Consider the following 21245-nt stretch of genomic DNA (forward strand, 5'->3'; position numbering starts at 1 on the left):
GTCAGTTCATATTGATGCTAGTGTTAGTCAAAAAAATATTACAAAAAAGATCTGTGCTTGAGTGTAGGCATTTTGAGATGGCGTTACTCTTCTGTATTTATGTTTCTTATTCCTATCAGACCCACGGAGCAACATGGAAGTGCTTGATGATACTCTTGTGCTCCATAATGCCAGAGCTGAGGACAGTGCCGTCTATCAGTGTCAGGCCTCTAACAAACATGGCACTCTTCTGGCCAATATTAACATCATGATCATGAGTGAGTATTACAGCTAGACTTTAGGTTGGCTTTATCTACAAGGACACTGTATTTAGGTAATAAATAAAAACAATTTGCCACATCATGAACTTCAGATTTTAAGATGGTTCACTCTCCTTACATATTTGTTATACCTGATCCCACATTCTCATGGCTCATCCGTCCTGGAAACATTAGCCTAACGTCAGATTATCCGTGTCAGTAATGCCTTGCAAGTAATGAAAGTAATAAATCCAGGATTTCTTTACTGGCTACCTGCAGCATTTTTACTCATCAGTCATTTTGCTACTTCTGCTGACTATCAAAGATGCAGATCTTATGCTACTCAAAGATGTTCACACCTTTACTGTATAATTTCTCCCACTGTTGCTGGTGATCTCAAAGTTCATGCTGCTGCAGGTTGTTAGAAGCAGGGGTCAATCTGTCAACCATGTAAATGGAAAATATTCAATATATCCTGATCTACGTACCCCCCCCCAATACTAGCCAATCACGTTGACCAAATCTAACCTAGCCTTCATTCTTACTTTTAGATATGGCTCCTCTTATACTGACCAGAGACTACCAGGAGTATGTTGTCGTACAAGGAGGAGATATCATCGTGAACTGCAGCGTCTTTGGTTCTCCAACACCCAGCATCTCTTGGTAAGTATCCAGTGACAACGGGTATTGTTTATTATTGCCATCAAAATATTTCACCAAACATTTTAAAAAAAGAGAAAGTCTGATCTGTTTTTTTCAGTGAACTATTGTTTTGCTCATGCCAGTTTTGTTTTTGCTGTCGTTTTAAGAATGAAGCAGAGCACATATAGGATCACAGCAGTAAATCGGGGCATTAATCCCATTCTGCTGCATCTATGTGATCGATATTCTGACACTTGTTGTGCTGTTCAGATAATCCTCCTCCATTCCTTGAAGGTTTTTGCTAATTAAACCTTTTTCACTACAGATGTAACACTGGAGCACTTCGGCTCCATAAAACGGCAACACAATAAATTTTAGACTTTTGATTCTATTAGATGATATTCCAGCATGTACCCAGCCATGTTGGGCCTCCTCTGATGCTGATAGCTCTGACTGGAGAGCAATTATCCAATTTTCTCATTTTTTCTTTAAGGTGTATCAAACTCTGCTTTGATGGTGATGCACATGACAAATACATAATTGCATTTTGTTTTGTTTCTCTCAATCTATTCACACATTAATACTTGCAGAGTTGTTTTTGACCACGTGCTCATTACTATTCCATTCCATTTATTTAGCATCACGTAGTTAGAATCGCACCCTGTGATGAATCCCTAGGTCAATCCTCTGACTATGTTGACTATGAGCATCTTTCACACTGGAAATTGTTCACAGGACTCAAAATGTAAAAATAGTGATAGTTAATTATGTGACAGGAACAAAAATATTTCATAAATGATATTAAAGTTGCTTATGATGGAGTGACCTCAAGATTGGAAAATGGCACATTAACTAGCAAACTGTGACTTGCACCTCTGTTGTACTGAAAGATACATACATGTTATTTTCTAGGGCCAAAGATGACAATCCAGAAACCATTGAGGGGGAACGTTTGGTTCATCTTCAGGATGGAGCTTTGCAAATCATCAATGCAGAAAAAAATGACAGTGGGAAATATGTGTGTGTTGCCATTAACACGGAGGGCGAGTCAGCGATCACTGCTGTGCTGGATGTGAAAGGTACCTGAGCAACATGATTAGTATCGAGTCTCTGAATCAGAATCAGGAAAATCATTGCACATGATTCAAATTCAACTTTAGAGTGTTATTGGAGGACATAACGAGAGTTAATTTCTTTTGTAACATTTTTCAACAGTATTTAATGTCATGTAGAAAATCAAATCACCAGAAAAATAATTAACGTGCCTGATAAACGGTTAAAGAGCCAGTCCACCCAAATGAAAATGGCAGTTGTCGAAATTATTTGATCTGTTTGTGTAAATTATGGGTGGGGGAAACATTTTTTGTTGTTGTTTAGGTGATCTGGCCCTTCAACATTTATGTCAGTAGGGTTATATTAAAACAGTTTAACAGTCTCGCAACTGATTTACACATATGTGCAGATAAGATATAAATTAATTTTGATTTCACATTAATGATGAGGGCGGCGCGGTGGCGCAGTGGTAAGCACTGTTGCCTCACAGCAAGATGGTCGCGGGTTCGTCCCCGGCTTGTGGCCATTCTGTGCGGAGTTTGCATGTTCTCCCCGCGTCTGCGTGGGTTCTCTCCGGGTTCTCCGGCTTCCTCCCACCTCCAAAGACATGCTGCCTAGGCTGATTGGTGACACTAAATTGTCCATAGGTGTGAGTGTGAGTGTGTGTGTGGCTGGTTGTCTGTCTCTGTGTTGCCCTGCGATGAACTGGCGGCTTGTCCAGGGTGTCCCCTGCCTCTCGCCCATTGACTGCTGGGATTGGCTCCAGCTTGGCCCGTGACCCGATAGCGGAATAAGCGGTTAGAAATGAACATTAATGATGATATTTTTATTAGAAATGCATAACTATATCAACATATTGTGACATTGATTGCTGTTTTGACAGACAATTCTTTGTTCTTTGCTTGCATACTCTATCCGTAGACCATACCAGAATAGTAAATCCACCTCAGGATGCACAGATCATCAGTGGGACCACGGCCCAGCTGACTTGCCTGGCAGAGTATGATAAAAGCCTGCGGAGTTCCTTTCAGGTTGTGTGGGTAAAAGATGAGCAGAAGATCCCACTTTCCTTTGAGGAAAATTCCAGGTGGGTTGGATGTGGTTTCATACTTTTTCTATTATTGTTTTAATCTTTATGCTGTTGTTAGGGAAGAAAAATGCATGTATGCATGCAACATATGCTACTGTTTCAGTTTGTCGCAGTTGTTAGAAAGCGAGAACACAGATTATGTCCACTGCATGACTTGTATGTAAACAGAAACATATTTTATTGTTTGTGATATATATATTCCCCCCCCCCAAAAAAAATGCAAATACAAGTTTGTTTTTACCGCTGTATACCAATAAATGTGCTTACAGGTTCAGATACTTTGTAGACAATGGCATTTTGCTGATCATGAATGTAAACCTGCTGGACCAAGGAACATACACATGCATTGCTAGCACAAGTGTAGATGAGGACAATGCCACTGCAGTAATCACAATACTGGGTAAGAGCGATTAGTAAATAATATCATAAACAATAAGATTCATATGATATGTACAATATATTTTAGATGCACATAGAGCAACATTTTGTGGTTTTGTTTGTCATTATCATGTTTAAACCCTCCAGACGTTCTGTTTGATCGTTTTCAGCTGAATATTCAGCTTTTTAAAAATATAAATATTTTGTGCTACAGATGTGCCAGATGCTCCGACAAAATTAGGGATATCTGAACTTAACAGTTCGAGGAACATCAGTCTGTCTTGGACACCAGGGAGCGATCACAACAGCTCTGTAATAGGTAATTGTCAACATGGAGGAATCTTCTTGTGGTTTTAATTAGTTTATATATGTTTATATGATCAGAATATAGCTACATGTCTTTAATCACTTGGAAATATGGGTACTCTTTCTTTAGATATGTATTCAGCCTCAATTTTGACACATGTGGGTGTAGTCTTGCAGAATTCATGAATTTGTGCAAATTCAGGAATTACATTAGAGTTAGATTTCTGGATTTTTTTTTCAAGAGGAGTTACAGTTAAGTTATTCTTTCAACATCGCTTTAACTGAATTCATAGAAATGATAAGGTATGTTAAATCAAAAGTGTCTCGCATTATTTTAGTCCTTGTCAAAGCAAGGCATGTCTTAGATCAAAAAGCTTTATTCATTCTATACAATTCTCTAATCCTTCCATATCTAGATTACTGTTTAGAGGTCTTGTTCACGAGTGAGGGAAGCATGGAGCGGGAGATCGACAGACGGATCGGTCTGCAGTAATGCGGACTCTGCACAGATCCGTCATGGTGAAGAGGGAGCTGAGCCAAAAGGCAAAGCTCTCCATTTACCGGTCGATCTCCGTTCCTACACTCACTTATGGTCACGAGCTTTGGGTAGTGACCGAAAGAACGAGATCGCGGGTACAAGTGGCTGAAATGAGCTTCCTCCGTAGGGTGGCCGGGCTCTCCCTTAGAGATAGGGTGAGAAGCTCAGTCATCCGGGAGGAGCTCGGAGTAGAGCCGCTGCTCCTCCGCGTTGAGAGGAGCCAGATGAGGTGGCTCCGTCATGTATTTAGGAAACCTCAGGGAAGGGTAAACTCTTTGTTGGTTCAACCCTGCAAACAGTCCCACGCATCGTAACAATGTTTGTAGATATAATACACTTTACTATGAAGGTATCTGTTACAGTAAATTATTACAGTAGTTTCTATTATAATATGGACATTGTAGAATGTACTAACGAATGTACTAATATTATATTTACATTTTTAAAACAATTTAAAAGTGACACCATTCCATTATAGTTTTAACCAGAACAAAAGTGCTATTGAATTATTTTACTTTTATTGCACAGAATTGTGAAGCTTTTGGAGATTTGTGACTTTTCAGATGATAGATGAGATCAGCATCACTTTAATGTCGGGGCATCAAATGGTTGATGTTCAGTTTTGTGATGAAAATAATTGTTCATGTTTCTCTTGCATGAGCGCAGAATTTGTCGTCGAGTATGAGGAGAGCCAATGGGAGCCTGGCAGGTGGAGGGAACTAAAGAAAGTTGCTGGTAGCCAGGTAACAGCTGAATTAGCACTATATGGACACCTTAACTACCAGTTCAGAGTGTATGCTGTAAATGCTGTTGGACCTGGACCCCCCAGTGAACCAACTGCAAGATACAAAACACCTCCTGCTGGTGAGACTTGCTCCCTTTAATTTACATTTTCTGCTGTTTTGAGGGTATTGTGACACCTGTGGGGAACCCCCCGACCCCCGCAGTACATGATGCTGATTTAAATCTGAATATGTATGAATTTTGTTTTGATTGAACATTATGAGTCCATAATGGCATTTTAGGAGAAAAATGTAAGATGAATTCTATCATGGTATGTTTTCATGTATAAATTTAAGATTGGACAACTTCTGTTCAAAGCTCCTGATAAGAACCCGGAAAACATAAAAATTGAAGGCCATCTTCCTCATCAAATGGACATAAGCTGGGAGGTAAGGAACAATACACATAAATATATGCTATGCTTCTTGAAACATTTATTGCTTTTAAGCATTCATGCAATCATCTGTCCTCTTATAGCCACTGTTGCCCACTCAACAAAATGGCCCAGGTCTCGAGTACAAGGTGAGCTACAGGAGACTCGGCGTGGAAGATGTCTGGACGTGGCAACTGGTCAAGAGACACTCCTTTGCTGTCAGCAACACGTCCACTTTTGTCCCCTATGAGGTCAAAATACAGAGCAGGAACAGCCACGGCTGGGGACCAGAGCCCAACATTGTTTCTGGCTACTCTGGAGAAGATGGTGAGTTCTAATTCATTCATCTGATTTAATTTGTTATTGAGTGAAGATTCTTGTCGTTAATACGTTTGATTCTGAATTTCATGTTTATAAAGCAGTTCAGTTCTCTTCATTAGTTTTATTAACACTTGCCTAAGGCTGAACTAATGCTTTGCTTGTCACTTACAGTGCTTTTTGTTTTACCCTATCCCGCTCTATCTTCAGTTGTGTTTTGGCATTGTCTCCAGCAAACTGTGTCAGGTTAAGTTCTTTATTTTTTCTAGCTCCCCTTAGTTTTGACCCGGTGCAGATGTGCAGTAGTGACATTTTCTTCCCTCTGACTAAAGATAAAGTCCTCTGCTAGATCAAGCAATAACCTTTGTTGAGCTGAGAAATGTCAAATTTCCTCTTCTGCTTTAGAAAGATGTGGGAGATCTAAAAGATCACACCGTACTTTGTGCCTCAGACCTACTGATGCATAACTACTCCTCTCTCTAGTATTTGCTGTGCTTCTACATTTTCCTACTACCTGTAAAGTAGCTCATATAGGATAAAACCCCCCCAAAAAATTTCATCAATTCATGATTGGTGATGTATTTGTGGCTGCTGGAAAAGGAAACGGCCACAAACAATGATGCAGTTATGTTTTGCTTTTGTTTGTATGTATCTATACTATTTAACATATTGTACTACAAGGCAGAAAGCATAATAATATATTTTAAAAAGATATTTGTCTCCAACAGCTCAGAACCGCCTGATTACGATTTTCTTTTAAAAGTCCTTGCAAGGTGTATTCTGGATGACTGCGCTCTTGACAGACCTCTATGTGTCATTCAGTACCGACTGCAGCGCCAAGAGACGTAGCAGTGGAAGTGTTCAACACCACTGCTCTAAGAGTCAGCTGGACCCCGCCTCCACCCGCCACAGTCAGGGGTCATCTTGGAGGCTATGATGTAAGTTATCAGGTCCTTGAAGTGTTTCAATACTTAACACATCAAAGTATAATAACGATAGCACTTCACATTTACAGTATAACACACAATGTTATGTTGTGATATATATGTTACATAACATATGTTATTATGTACAATAGTATAAAAAACGTTTTCATTATTTCATTCATTTTACACATTATTTGATATTTTGTATTATATCTGAGGCATTTTCTGCTTCAGTCCATTTTACTCTCTTCCCTTTGTTCCGTGAAATCGGCAGTATTTAGTCTTAGAAGCGCCTCTCATCTGAAACTGGGCTGGATAGAGATGCAAACATATTTATTATGATTTGAAAACAGTGACTATTCAACCCTTATATACTTACTGATATATTAAAGCTCCCGTCATAGCCTGACAATGTGTTGTTATTATAGCCAAAGAAGACATTACTAGTGACTTACTGATGCTTGTAAAACATACACTTTTACATAATAATATTCACAGGACATTATAATAATGATCATCATATTTTTCACTGCAATCATAAATATTTGAACTTTTCTGGAGAGTCCATCCTGATTAATTCATTTCTGTATCTCAGAATCCCTTAATGAGTCGTGTACGTTTTTCGGTCGAACACTTTCGCAATGCGTAAAGTAAAACAGCAGAGGGTGAACTCATAGAGCAGCTTTTTAGCTTTTTGTATGTGCCCATAAAATCAGCTGAGCGTTTCCATATGTTGTAGTAGGCTTGTGAATTTTCTAAATAATATATTTGAGTGTATAATACTGCTAAGACGAATATTAAAATGCATGATTTTTTGATTTTATAAATTAATTGATGTATCATCTACTACAATAATTCTAACCCTGTTATGTCTGTCAAAATCGTACTTTTTAAATGTGGTATGAGATACAATATCTCTCATTGGAAATATATGCCACGTGATTATGTAAAGCTACTTTTCTGTCACACACCATCATGTCATGGTTAACGGTTCTCATGTTCACGGTGATGACTGGTTTCAGATATCTGCCCTGATAAAAGGGAAACCAGATGTTACTGCTCCTCAATATGCTGCGCTTCACCTCTGTCATTCTCTCTAACTCCATCTTTATCCTCCTCTTCCTCTATCATCTGTTCAGGCTTGCTCCTAACCACTGTCCACGACTTTCTTCTCACAGGTTCAGTGGTTAAGAAAATATAGTTTGCTGAATCCCAACAAGACGTTAGATGAGCACAAGACCATGTCTTTTCCTGGGAAGAGGACTCATGCCGTTGTTCCAGGCTTCAAACCTTTCTCTGAGTACAGACTCACTGTGAACATTTACAACAAAAAGGGGAATGGGCCCAACAGTGACCCAGTCACCTTCAAGACTCCAGAGGGAGGTGAGGTAATGCAATATATGAGTGACCCTTGCACAAAAATTAAAGGAGACATTGATGAATGTGGACAAAAAAAAACCCATTTGATGACATTTAGGACTTTAATGAGTCATAGAATGAGACGATTTCATACAAAACGTATTTCCCTTACATAAAACCCGTTCCACAGTAAAATTTGTTTGCTTATTGTTACTTCACTTGAATGCTTGTGCTTCACTCTTCAAAATAATAAATGTTTAGCAGAAGGCTGCTTTTAGAATTAATCTACTTGAAAATAAAAAAAATTGGAATTTGTTATTGGTGCCCTTCTGACATCTGATATTAAGAGAAATGCTTCTGGAATGATTTGTGACATCCAGTGGTTGGATTTGCATTGATTTAAATGTATCATTCATATTGACAGACAGGCCATCTGTCTGATGGAATGCTTCTTCAGATTGTGTCTATTTAGAAAGTGTCTTTTAAGTGTATGCATTATCATTATTGTTATTTTCATAGCTCCTGAGCAAGTGCCCATCCTGACGGCCTCCAATGCAAAGAAAGATTCTGTTTTGTTGGTATGGGGCCCGCCGCTGCAGACAAACGGCATCCTCACTGGTTATCTCCTGCAGTACCAACTCAGTATGTCACACACAATGGTTTTTGATGAAAATCTCAGTAACTTGTATAGTGCGGATATTTGGCTTTATGTGATATGTCATTTGCTGTTGCCTTTTCTGTGATGTCAGGCATTGTCGGAAAAATGTAAGAAGGTGTGCAGCTGCAGGGATGGAGAGGAGGAAGTGTGGAGAAGGCGGTTGTGCAATTGAACAGCTTTGGCTTTGAGCGCCACTCGTTTGATTAGCCTGAAACCACATATACTCTTATCTATACATTTTGCTATAATGCCAGACACTAGGTTGCACTGTTTGACGCTGAACACACAATGGTCTGCAGCAGCCCATTTGTGCAGGTTTCTCAAAATTGTAGTCTGACAGCTTCCTCCTCTTGGTTTCTTATCTTGTATCCTCTGTCCTGCAGACTCTCAAGAATGTTCATGGCTTTTATACAAATTTCATTAGGATTTATCATTCAGAGCCAAAAAACAAAAAAACACCTTTATGCTTGAGAACAGTTAGGGTGAACAAGTGAGTGAGGAGCTTTCATTGTGCTTCCTCTCTTTTCAAAGCCTGCTCTCTTACTGAGTGACATTTTTGAAGTCTTTTGTATAAAATGTGAAGGATGAGACAGCCCTTTGCCGCCTCCACCGGCACCCACAGAGTCTGGCTAGCTCTTCAATACACTCCATCCCCCCTGTCCTTTCTGCTTGTTCCCGTATCAGATGTCAGACTTTACACAGATATATTCCCACACAATGTAGGCTGTGGGTGTTGGAAGTTTTTTGGCTGTGAATTCAATGTGCAACTCCAGGATATAACAAAATTCAGTCTTCTGTAAAATTTGCTGAATATAACATTATACCCATTGTGCTATGCTAACAGTCTGTGCAGTCACAAGTCAGGAATCTGCTCTGTAATTAATAAGTGACTAATTTCTTGTTCACAAATCTGCATACCGTTTTCATGAAAACGTATTTTGGTGTATTAAAACAGGCTCGGCACATTATGGCACAGTAATGACACAAATGGCGGGGGGGGGGGGGCTGGCTCTTATCTACAGTCCACAGTCCACACTGATCTATAATGCAAGTGTGCTGATACATTATGCTGCTCCTTAGATTTCCCTCGTCTGCTTCTATGCTATTTTTCCCACTTTTGTCTCTTTGTGCTTTTTCTGCTTTTCCCACCTGTTTTTAGAAATGTTCGATCTCCTGCAGAAGCGTTTCCATTTCCTACTCCTGTTTTTCTTTTACCATAACATCTCCTCCTTCTCTTTTCATTGACACTTATTTACACATTCTTCTTGAGCTCTCTCGTCTTCTCCTCTCTCTTTTCTTCATAATGTATTCCTGCCCAGCTCACCTGTCATGACTTGTATCTGCTGTATTCACGTTCCACATGAGCAACCTTGACATATCTTCATTTCTCTCCATCCCCCCAGCCATCGACCCTCATTATAGCTTTGCAACATTAACATACAACAAGACTTTTTTTCCATGTCTATCCTCTGCAGCCTCACTCATGCCTTGTGAACTTACCTGGCATCTCTCTCATTCCTTTATAGTTAATGAGACCACGATGGAGGTGACAAGTTCCCAGGAGATAAACATTACTGTGGCTGACATCACCCAGTGGCATCTTCAGGGCTTAGAGGAGGGCAGCCTCTACCAGCTGCACCTCCGTGCCTGCACTCGGGCAGGTTGTGGACCTGCGATGACACAGGAGAGTAGCACCATTGGTCAAGCACGTAAGTTTAGTTCCAGTGATTCAATCACAAAAGCAATAACTGTATTATTCAATTTACTTTAAAATCAATTATTGAATTACACAAATAGTGCCGACAGGGTTATGTGCACTTGTGTGATGACATTTGAAAGAAGTGGACATTAATAGGAAATAGATGGTCCCAACTGCATTAAATTGGAATTGTGGGACTTGTATTTTTTGTAGCTTTTGCCTGACTGAATAAATGTTTGGATGTTTGTATGGTGTATTTTCACCTTTCTAGGATTTTTAATGCAAGAGATGATAGATTGAGGTTTCTTTGTTTCAACTCTGTCACATTATCCCAGATGCTGACCTTTAAATATGAACGTCATTGAGTGAAAGAACACTGTTGATCACACTGCTGATGCATTCTTAAAGATGTAGCTCACACTCAACGAAAAAGGCTTAAACCATGAATGTGTCTTCGGTTGGGCAGCCACAGATCGATAGGACAGTGTAGTCTTTTTTTTATTCCTCAAGCCTTTGAAACATTCATCAAGTTTGTTCAACAAATTCAACGTGCATGTGAGCTGAAGGCCTTTTGTTTTAATCAACTGAAGTGTTCAATCATGCATCATCATCATTGAAGTGAAACAATCCTACAAAGAACTCAAGAGCAGTTTGTTTTCTGAACCTTTTCATGTGTCTTACTTACAGAGAACAATCAAATGTCCGTGTTCAGATGAGTTGTTTTGGTTGGATCAACAGCAGAACAAGAGAGCAAAGAAATCTCATGAAAAATGTATCATTTCTGTATAGATTCATATTCCAGATGTTGTAAAAGACAAAACGAAACACTGAATCAAGCTTGTTTATAGTTTATTCTCAGTCTTTTTTCAAACAAAGAAATAATCACGATGGAATGTTTTTAAGTTCATATTTAATTTATTTAGCATTTAGCTAAAGCGGCGTTTGGATGAAGTCAGATGCAGGGACCGTAATTTCTACTGTAGAAAAAAAAAGGCTCTTCTCTCATGAACACAGCAGACAATCAGTCGTCAGGGGCTCTTTAGAAATGAAAGAAGGACTTCTACTTCAGCTTTTCTTTATTTCTCTTTAGTGGTTTTATATTATCACTTCAGTGCTCCATTGGTGTTATATCATGATGTTCTGTTACATACCTCCATGATGACAATAAGTGCTCACCAACTCCACTGTGTTATCCATTCCACAGAGTTGCTCTGCAGTGAACTAATGAGTTCATAAAACCTCTGCTACGGTATTTTTTATCCTTCCTTGAGCCACAGCTGACATTTGAGGTTCAAGATCAAAAAAATCCCTTTTGATGTAATATAATAAATTCAACAATGTAAATGAATTCAGCGGAAAAGAGTCAGCGTGTTTCCGCAATAAGAAATCTACAATTCTTCATTTTAATTCTGAGAATCACTCAGTAATTTATTTCGATCATCAGAGAATTCAGGAATAGGTTGTAACAACTACCCCAATGATTTGGATTAGACGTTGGTTCACATTCTTTTTATAAAATAAGGCATTCAATACGTCACCATATGTGACAATTTTAGATGTTCAAACCAAAATGGAACAAATACCTATTGCGTTGATTTGCTTGTCTTCAAGTCTTATTTTACAGAAAGTATGCTTTAATATCTAGCACTGTTGTTTTGTTGTCATTTCATTTCATTTCATTCATTGAATTTGTTGCAATTAATATTAAGATTAATTTCATTTATATTTCATAACAGCTAAAGGTTTTGGGAAAAATCTTCTTTCGGTTGGCAAAACGTTGTGAATGCTTGAGAGGCTTTGCAACTTGTAGGTGAATGTCTGGCCTGAGAGCCATTAGATCCACTGTTTGGAGATATGGTTGAGAAGAGGCTCGGTGGGGAGATAAAATACTTCAGTTTTGGAGCTCTGTCCTTTGGGCATTGGTAGCCTCAATGCCCCGGATAAGATTTATCGATGCCAATAGCACAGAGTGGATTTTAAAACACTAATAAGGCATGATGGCGAGACAATGAAAACAAAAATAATGCTGGGGGACATTCTTTTCAGATGTAACTTTTTTAAGTGCATAAACCTTTGGTTCTTATTGACATTTAGTCACGATAAACACTCTAAAGTAGTTTGGAGAAATTGCAGAGAATGGTGCTTTATAAGAAAAAAGCTAGTCCTATGCAGATCAGCATATGTGTCAATGTGTCTTTGTTTGAAAGTTCTGTGAAGCAAAGAGCACGACTAAAATGTAAGACAGAAAAAAAAGCATCAAATGTGTGTTTGAAATGGGTGTCAGTAGGACAGGCAGGAAAACAAATAGAGAAAGATAAGCGCTCGCGCCTAATGAAGAACAGTCATAGCAGAACAGTTTGGTGGAGCAAGATTTTTTGTATATGGTCTCATGAGGTGACAAAGAAGCAGAGACAAAATTGACTGCAAACATAACACCATGCACAGAGTCACAGAAAAGTTGCCATTTCCTCCAGAGGATAAATTAACTGCTCCTTCACATACTGTTCTAACAGCCAAGTTGTTGTTGCCATCATAGTTGATAATTGGTTGATCCCAAAGTGAAAAAGGTCAGAAATTTGAAAATTATGGACTGTCTTCAACTTCACTGTGATTTGCTCAGAATCCAGTAATGAGGAGAGCATCTAGTGATTTTTTTTTTCAGGTTAATTAGATCTCCAGCAGTTTTTACTTGCTGACATTAGTTCAAGTGCAAATCTTCTCAACTGGGAACAGCTACAGCAGGAAATACAAACAGTAATGATGATGCACTTGCTAAGTAATCTATATGTTGTACTGTAAAGGAATGAAACACCACTGTGATGAGAAACTAGTGCTAAAAACTCCTAATCTCTTTGTATATCCACTATGCAATGACAATAAAGGCTTTCTATTCTATTTCTCGTATGCAAGAAACAAATGTGAAATGGGTTTAATCATTTTTTGTAAAACCAGCAACAGTTGTGGTGGTGCAGTAGGTGCAAAGGATTGTCACAGGAATCTGCAGCTCCTCTCAGCTTTATGAAGCTTTACAGCAACTCTCACTTCATTTCTCAGCCTGTCGACCCACACAGTTACTGTTGTGTGTGTGTGTGTGTGTGTGTTTAGGCCTGATCTATAAACCTTAAAGCGGGTTTTCCTTACGTCTATATTCTGTCTCTGTATTTCATTTTCTGTTTTATCCCTCAGAGGATTTGTCCCCGACTCCAGCTGTGGCCCATGTTCAGAGCAGTATGTGTGACTGCCTCTTACCTCTGCAACTAGTTAACACAGACGTAGTCATAGCAATAGAGATTATTGTTAATGTGTTGAAAACGTAGTAGTTGTCCAAAATCAATGGTGTGATTATAGTAGTGGGAATATAGTGTGGGTAAATCCTGAAAACCAAAACCTTATTTGATAAAATATGTTTTTGTAAATGCTGCGTTTAATATGCTATTCAGGGTATTTATGTTGACCTGGTGCAGTGCATTTATTTTTATCCACACTGTACATTTACCTTCATTTCCATCAATCTGGTTTCCATGGTTGCCCCACCAGCCCTATAGAACTTGTTTGTTATATATACAGGATAAACACCTAGCAGGAATCGCATCTGAGGCTTTGCTGTCATTTCAGGTCACAACTGCTCTCTTTCCATTCCTACCTCTGTCCCAGGGTTTTCTATTCATCCTCCTTTAGGTATATAACGCACGCACTCACACCACAGCCAAGCCAGATCTGTGTTTCTTATCTTTATCTACCGTTATCTATCTGTTATTCACTCATGGTGGGTGGGGGTAGGGGGGGGGGGAATGCCAGCTTTGCTTTAGAGACAGTGAAGACTAGATGTCACTCACGCCCACAATCTCTATATCAACCCAGTATGAGCAAAAATTCTGCTCCACTCAATTATGTCTGGGGCCTATTGTTGCTTCTTGAACTTCACGGCTGTCTGCTTGCTGTACTGTTCTCAAGCTGCTGGGTGGGAGTGGGTTTTATTTGCCTTTGCTAATCTTCTTTTGCTTCCTCTGTTCTTCTTTTCTCTGTGGCTGTCTGACTTTTCCCTTCCTCCTTATATTCCTCTTCTGTCTATTCTGTTTTCGTCAGCTCCGGCCCTGTTGAACATAAGCTCTTATGTGAGTGACACCTTTGCCCAAATCAGCTGGACCGCCAGAGAAGAGCAGCAGGACTCGCAGTTCTATGTGGCTTATATGAATAACCGTAAGCGGCATCTTCTGATTCCGCCTCACCAACATTTACATGATTTTTATAAAAGTAAAAAAAGCAGAAAAGTAACAAATATATATTTTTTTTGTCACAAAAAGAAAAATAAATAAAATCCAGATCAATAAATATACTTTTTCTTTAACAAAGTGTACAAAAAATAAACCCACGAAGAAAGAGAATATATATATTTTTAAACACAAATAAATGAAATAAAAGGAATAAGAAACGTCAATGTTAGGTGGCATCATCTCTGGATGCAAGATATTCTATTTTAACATTTGAAAATCGAATATAAGCCAGACATTTATCATCTTGCCTCAGAATTTATGAAGGTGTCTTCATGTATTACTTGACAACAGCTCACCCTTGTCTTCTTTTTTGATAGCATGAATGCTAATGCGGACCTGCTGCTTGTGCGCCTCTTGTGCTTGGCTGTGTAGGTGATGGTAACTGGAGGATTTCAGAGGCTGTAAATTCTTCTCAAAGCTTTCACATTATTGAAGGCCTCAAACCCGGGGCAGCGTACACCATACGCCTCTTGACCAAGAGTCTTCTTGATAACGCTAGTATTTTCGAAGATGTTATCCACACACGAGACAAAGGTGAGAAGAAAGAACGGTATTTCTTCTCAGTAGTTTAGCGACTTATGAATGTTCATAATGATACAAGCATATCATTGACAAATGTGCTTGTCTTGCTTGTGCGTTTCACCCCCCTCATCTAATATTTTCTCAGAAAAGATGGTCTTTTTGAAAAGAGATTGATTTAGCTGAAGGGAATGTGAGTCAAATAGGGCATGTGAACGTCCTCGCAGACTACAATCCATCATGTTTTTCTGGTTCAGTCCAATATGAAGTCGTACGAAGAGCACTTGAGGAGAGAGTTATGTTGAAATGCACAAACATATATAAAGTCGATCCTTCTGTGTCTTTATTCCGTTTTGCTTTCAGGTCTAGAAGGTCAGCAGAGCAGCTTTTCGACCCAGGGCTGGTTCATTGGGACCATGTGTGTCATAGCGCTCCTCACCCTTATTGCACTCATCGCCTGCTTTGTACGCAGAAACAAAGGTGGAAAGTATGCAGGTACGCCGCCGCCCCATCAACAAGATATGTTCTTCATGGAAAAAGGTCAGTCAATCTTTGGCCAGAGTTGGGTCCCCTTGCCGTGCCTTGTGTTTCCCCCAGTGAATCAAAATGTGATTAATAAAATGTATAGGACATGCTGTATAACCGACACCAGCGTGACTTGGTTATAGTCAATTCAATGATCTCCAAATGTTTGCCAATCTTGTTGGACATCGTTTTGACATGTGATTTTGGTTGAGCTCCTGTGGAAAGAAAATGAGAAATGTGCTCCAGCCCTTGAACCCCACCCTGTACTGCAAAGTGTTACCCATAACACGTTTGTAAGCTAGTCTCTCTAAGCCCAGTAACATTAACCAATGAACTGTACATGAGACATTGTAGTCAGTGTGGATTTTCTGCATGTGACAAAATATGTGTGGCCTCATATCAAGCCAGCCCAGTGGGAATAAGTTGGCTTTTTTCCCACCTCCTCTCCTCGTGCCTCCCTTGACCTTCTGCGCCCTTTCGGTGCACCAATGTTCTGTCTCTCATCACAGCCAAATTCAATCTCACAATGGTTCCTACCTGTAAAGTGTCCGCTCATTTGGCTTGTCGCCGCTCAAACGGCATTCTTTTTTGTCACCGCACTTCTCTGCAGTAACTTTTAAAACAATGAATATTTCATCAGCTCTGTTGGATTCTCCCTTCAAAGGAACTGGTATTTTTAAAGAAGATTTATATGAAGTTTGTGCATAATACTTTTCTACAGACATACCTGGGCGAAACCTTCAAAGTACAGCTTTTGATTCAATGTCGGCCGCATCAGATTTATTTTATATATATTTTCTCCTGTTCTTGTTCAGTTTCAGGTTTCATTTGCTTTATATCCCAAGTAGCATACAATAACACATGAAATATGATGCTGCATTTTGCAGTGGTGTTGAAATATCTGTCCTGCCTTTTCTGCAGTGAAAGAGAAGGAAGACCTCAACCCTGACATCGAGTCACGAGAAATGAACGATGACAGCTTTTGTGAATACAGGTGAGCCAACATGCTGTAGGAGTCCCACGGAAATGACACTTTTCTTCTCCTCTATTTGAGATATTTTCTGTCTGAGAAACTCATTTGTCATGTGTCAAAGTCACGTTTTTCTCTTCCATCCCAAAAGAAAGCCACGCATTCATGAGCTTTACCAGGAGCAGCCTAAAAGCCATTGTTCTCATCATTTAATGGGATAGGTAATCAATGTGTCTAGTTAGGAGTAGGGGTATCTTTACCCCCTTCCCCCACCCTTTAGTTGGATTTAGGAGTTTTTATTTTTTAACATCTGTGTGAGTGTGCTTGTTTCTCTTTGCATAGCGCCCAAATAATTGTATGAGTGTTTGTGTTTTTTGTGTGTGTGAATGAATGGGTAAAGGCTGGTTTGTGTGGGAAAACACTTAGAGTGGTTGATCAGACCGGAAAGACGATGCATATAAAAACAGTCCATTTGTCATTAATACAATTGGTTGACTGATGTTGGTAGAAAAAAGTAAAAGAACCAAACAATAAACAAAACACACAACTAACATATATTTTAAATATATACTTTCCGACTTATTTTTGGGAAAAGAACTTGAAAATACAAAATCCCATTAAAACTTTTACCACACAGAAATTTTAGATTGATGTAGTTCATTGGATGTTTTGAATATGTGAATGCATAGTTAGTGTGTTCCTTGTACGTGTCATTTGTCCTGACGGGGGCTTGCAACAAAATAGGGAGCGTCATCATGTGTATGGCAGGAGGTAAGAAATATTCATGATAGTCATCCCGATGAAGATTTTGCAAGTGGCTACAAGTCCTGTAAACCCAGGGCAGACATTTATTTGTTTCAGTTACATTACAGATGTTGAATTCCCCATTGTTTGGATTTTCTAGCTACTGACAGTTAACAGAAATGAATTTCACTTGACAGCACTGCTCGAACGGTGTGACAGTGTCATGGTTGTTTGAGCACATGCAAAGCAAATCACCAAAAATAGCCTCTCCTGCCGGCTTTGATGCTGCTTGTCGTCATATGATTCAGAACATGATTATTCACGATCGTGTTGTCGCTGCCAAAACGATTCCTTGCCATGACAGTAATTCTTTTAAACGGGAAATACAGATTATAGACTGATACAAAGACAATTTCAGGAGGATTTTACTGTCCCAGCGCTGCAGAGGAATATATTTGTGTACAAATGGTCAGTCAGTGTTGCTGCACAGAAGGCTTAGGTTGCTTGAAAATGCTACATGTAATTTGCACTTTTGCAATGCATCTGGCATCAGAAATCATTAATATCATCTTATTGATTTTGCCAATTGTACCGTGGAGCTCATCAGGCAAGCTGTGGTAATGAGTTGGTGCAGATGTTTGGTTCTACTGTTCAGCATGCCTCTCATGGTTAGATCCACGAGGCTGCGTCGGCCACTGTTACCCCAAAGTGCCCCCAGGCTTTTTACAATCTTATTTTCCTGGCTTTAGAGCTGGATTCAGGGATGTCTTGTGCGCTTCAAATCTCTGAGGGCGTGTCTGGGGAGTTGAAAAGACTCAAAAGACTTGAGACAATTACTCTCCATAGCCCTCTTTGTCCACTGCTTTGTACACTGCAGGAACAGCAGGGGTTAAAGTGGGCTGGCATTCTGATGCATCTTTTCCTCAGCAAGTTCTTTTTTTTTATTGTTGTTTTTATTGTGTTTGGATTCTTCCAATAACTCTTTCTCATCCTTTCATATTTCCTTTACGCAGTTAGGGCGATGGATGCATGTGTTTAGTGTTCCCTTCAGATGCCTTTCAACTCAAATAAATACAACTTCAGTTGCAAAATGGGGGCTGCGGAGGGGGGTGTCTTCCTTCCACCTGCGCTGCCCCCCAAAACAAGTCAGCATGGGTCGATGGCAAGACAAATTCAATTACCTTCTGCATGGTGATATCCCTCCATCACTCACTTTGTTGGGCTCAAGGAACAGCTGAGACTGAACTGAATCCAAACCAAGGTCTTGAATAGGAGCTGGGTCTCAAAAACACTCTCTGTGGGTGGGCTGCAGTGGCGAGGGCATTCATTGCTCTTAGATAACAGCCACTTATCGTTGGCACTCTGGAGTCGTCAGAGAGAACGGGCTTGATAAGAGTCAAAATGCGGACCTTATGTGCCGTGCATGGTGAATGGGCTGAAATGGGATAGATAACATGAGTTATTGAAAATCCCTCTTGAGTAGACAAATTTGTAATCTTACCTTGAAAGTGTCACTTCGCTCAAATGCTGCACAAAATGTTGCACTTGTATTTGACACTTGTGCAGTCTGCCTTAAATGGAGCCCCCCCTGAGCGCTGCTCTAAAAGCGGGTGTTCTGTTATGAATTCTGAATCAAAAAGGGAATCAAAGCTGCATGACCAAATATGGATTGTTTAGGGATTCGGAAAGGAGGACAGAGAGGAAAATATTGTCCGTGTTTTGAGGTGACCTCCCGTCTTGTAGTGAGACATCTGCTCGTTGGCCATTTGCCAAGCCTTAAATTGGTGTCTAATCACCTCGGCCCATGTGTGGGGCCTCTCAGGAATACCTGGAATGACAGGCTGTTTGTCTGGGATTGCATATCTCCCCCTCTTCCTTCTCCCTTTCTCAATCTCTGCGCCCCCTCCTCCCTCATCTTCCCACACAAACACTTAAACAGGCACACACCTCCCACTCGTCTTCTTTCTCACCGCACTCTGGCAATTTCCATCGCTGAGTCTAAAGAGATTTGAAATTGCCTTTGGTCCTGAAGTCTTGGCAATTAGCAATTAGTGAAGTGATTGTAGCAAGCCCTTCCCGCCTCCCTTGTGCGCCTCTCCCTGCTGTGTAGTTGCTGCATCCACCCCTGTATACTGTATATTGTAGTGATGTATTAAAACCATTAGAACATTGTGTGTGTTTGTGTGTGTGTTAGACCATTCAGTATTCTATATGTGTACTCTGTAGACTTGGTGATTGGGTGTTTTGGCTTTATGTGAGTGTGTCCTTATATGCCAAAGGTGGCTTCATAGAGCTGTGTGTGTGTGTTCTACCTGAACATCTGCCTGATGTACTGCACAATGTGTTTGTCTATGCACCGCTCTGCTGACCTTAGCCATCCGTCTCTGTTGTCGTTCGTGACAGTGACAGCGAAGAGAAGCCACTGAAGGGCAGTAGCTCGTGCTCCTTGAATGGCGATCACACAGTGGGGGACAGCGTCAGTAGAGACAGCCTGGTCGACTACGCCGAGGGTGGAGGAGAATTCAATGAAGACGGTTCATTTATCGGAGAATATTCTGGACACAAGCACAGAGGCTCTCTTAGCGAGCCTGATGGGCCCAGCCTGGTCAGTGCATAAAGCCTGTCTTCAGTTGAAGCGGTCTATGTCAAATCTTTTCAAAATACTTTCTATATTCAGCTTCCCTGGCATTAAATGTAGTGTGAATAGCCAAATATATGGGAATAAAATGGCTCACATATGCTGAGGTTTTTGACAGCAAGAAAGGTTTTTTCCATGGACTGGAGAGGAGACAATACTCCCACCATACACAACAGGATGAAGACTGAGAGTCGTTGTACATATTCTAAGACAATGCTCTGTTTCTTTTGAGAGTGTTGTGATTTTGTTTATGATAATAAAGTGTTTTTGTACCCATCAGACAATGCACATTGTTTTTGTATGTTGCCAAAAAAACATAAAAAATAAGACACTTAACATGTTACATATTGTTCTCATTTATAATTCGGTACAGGGTGTCCTGTTCACTGGAGAGAGTCGTGATGAAAATGAAACCAGTACAAGTCATAAATACTTACTTGTTCATAAATGTATATATATAAACCATTTTTTAAACTTATTTGAATTTTATATCAAAGGTGAGACAAACAAATAAATAAACAAGAAATATATTATATGCATCTGGTTTGTTGTGAAATTACTTAAAAGGTGAAGAAGGCATCTGCATCTGCATTTATCTCTGGAGTGTAATCATTAATGTATTTACTTAAGGAACCTTTCAGAGCTCTCATTTGTAAAGGAAATGTTCACCTCAGGGCCTATCCAGTATACTCAACAGGGAGTTTTGAAACACAATCAGGTTTATTCACGAATCACTTTAGAAAACCTTTGAAATGATTGGGAAGACTGAATTAATATTGTCATGAAAATAGTTATATTGTGGACTTCCCCATTGTTTTTCCACTTCTTATCTAGTGGTTCATCAGGTTTGTTTCTGCTCCTTTTTTCTTTAATTTGAAAAGCAGATCCTTTCCATGATTATTCACTGTGATTTTACAGCAAGTGTTGCTCACTAATTGAGCAATCATTTATATGGAAATGTCGCAAACCTATCTGACGAAGCTTGCTGCAAGGCGCTAAATATGACAGGCTGGTGTGTAACATTTACCACGGCACCTATTTAAATTAAAACGAGCAAAAACATAAAGATTTCTTGAAGACTTTTTACTTCAGCGTAAACTGTGCAAAGGTGGTCACATGACACAATGCTACTATTATTGTTCTCTTCCCCTATTACTTTGCTCATATATAATTGGAGCCTTTCCAGATCAACCATAACGGCAATTTTCTGAAT

At 39.7% G+C, this 21245-nt stretch overlaps 1 protein-coding gene across 1 annotated transcript in view; it reads left to right on the forward strand.

Moving 5' to 3' along the window:
* The window catches only part of LOC137909844 (neural cell adhesion molecule L1-like protein), a 33790-nt gene extending 13315 nt beyond the window's left edge, over positions 1–20475 (forward strand). The window contains exons 10-29 of the mRNA XM_068754279.1: positions 120–257; positions 791–902; positions 1794–1960; positions 2856–3021; positions 3294–3424; positions 3617–3721; positions 4913–5110; positions 5348–5418; positions 5507–5729; positions 6543–6658; positions 7825–8029; positions 8525–8647; positions 10190–10372; positions 13549–13590; positions 13978–14040; positions 14449–14562; positions 15009–15170; positions 15519–15695; positions 16602–16674; positions 19798–20475. Of these exons, the coding sequence (XP_068610380.1) occupies positions 120–257; positions 791–902; positions 1794–1960; positions 2856–3021; positions 3294–3424; positions 3617–3721; positions 4913–5110; positions 5348–5418; positions 5507–5729; positions 6543–6658; positions 7825–8029; positions 8525–8647; positions 10190–10372; positions 13549–13590; positions 13978–14040; positions 14449–14562; positions 15009–15170; positions 15519–15695; positions 16602–16674; positions 19798–20011 (2783 nt within the window). The 3' untranslated portion in view covers positions 20012–20475. The remainder of the gene's footprint in view (positions 1–119; positions 258–790; positions 903–1793; positions 1961–2855; positions 3022–3293; positions 3425–3616; positions 3722–4912; positions 5111–5347; positions 5419–5506; positions 5730–6542; positions 6659–7824; positions 8030–8524; positions 8648–10189; positions 10373–13548; positions 13591–13977; positions 14041–14448; positions 14563–15008; positions 15171–15518; positions 15696–16601; positions 16675–19797) is intronic.
* Positions 20476–21245: the final 770 nt, after the last annotated feature.

The sequence above is a fragment of the Brachionichthys hirsutus genome, chromosome 2, assembly GCF_040956055.1.
Source record: "Brachionichthys hirsutus isolate HB-005 chromosome 2, CSIRO-AGI_Bhir_v1, whole genome shotgun sequence".
NCBI lineage: Eukaryota > Metazoa > Chordata > Actinopteri > Lophiiformes > Brachionichthyidae > Brachionichthys > Brachionichthys hirsutus.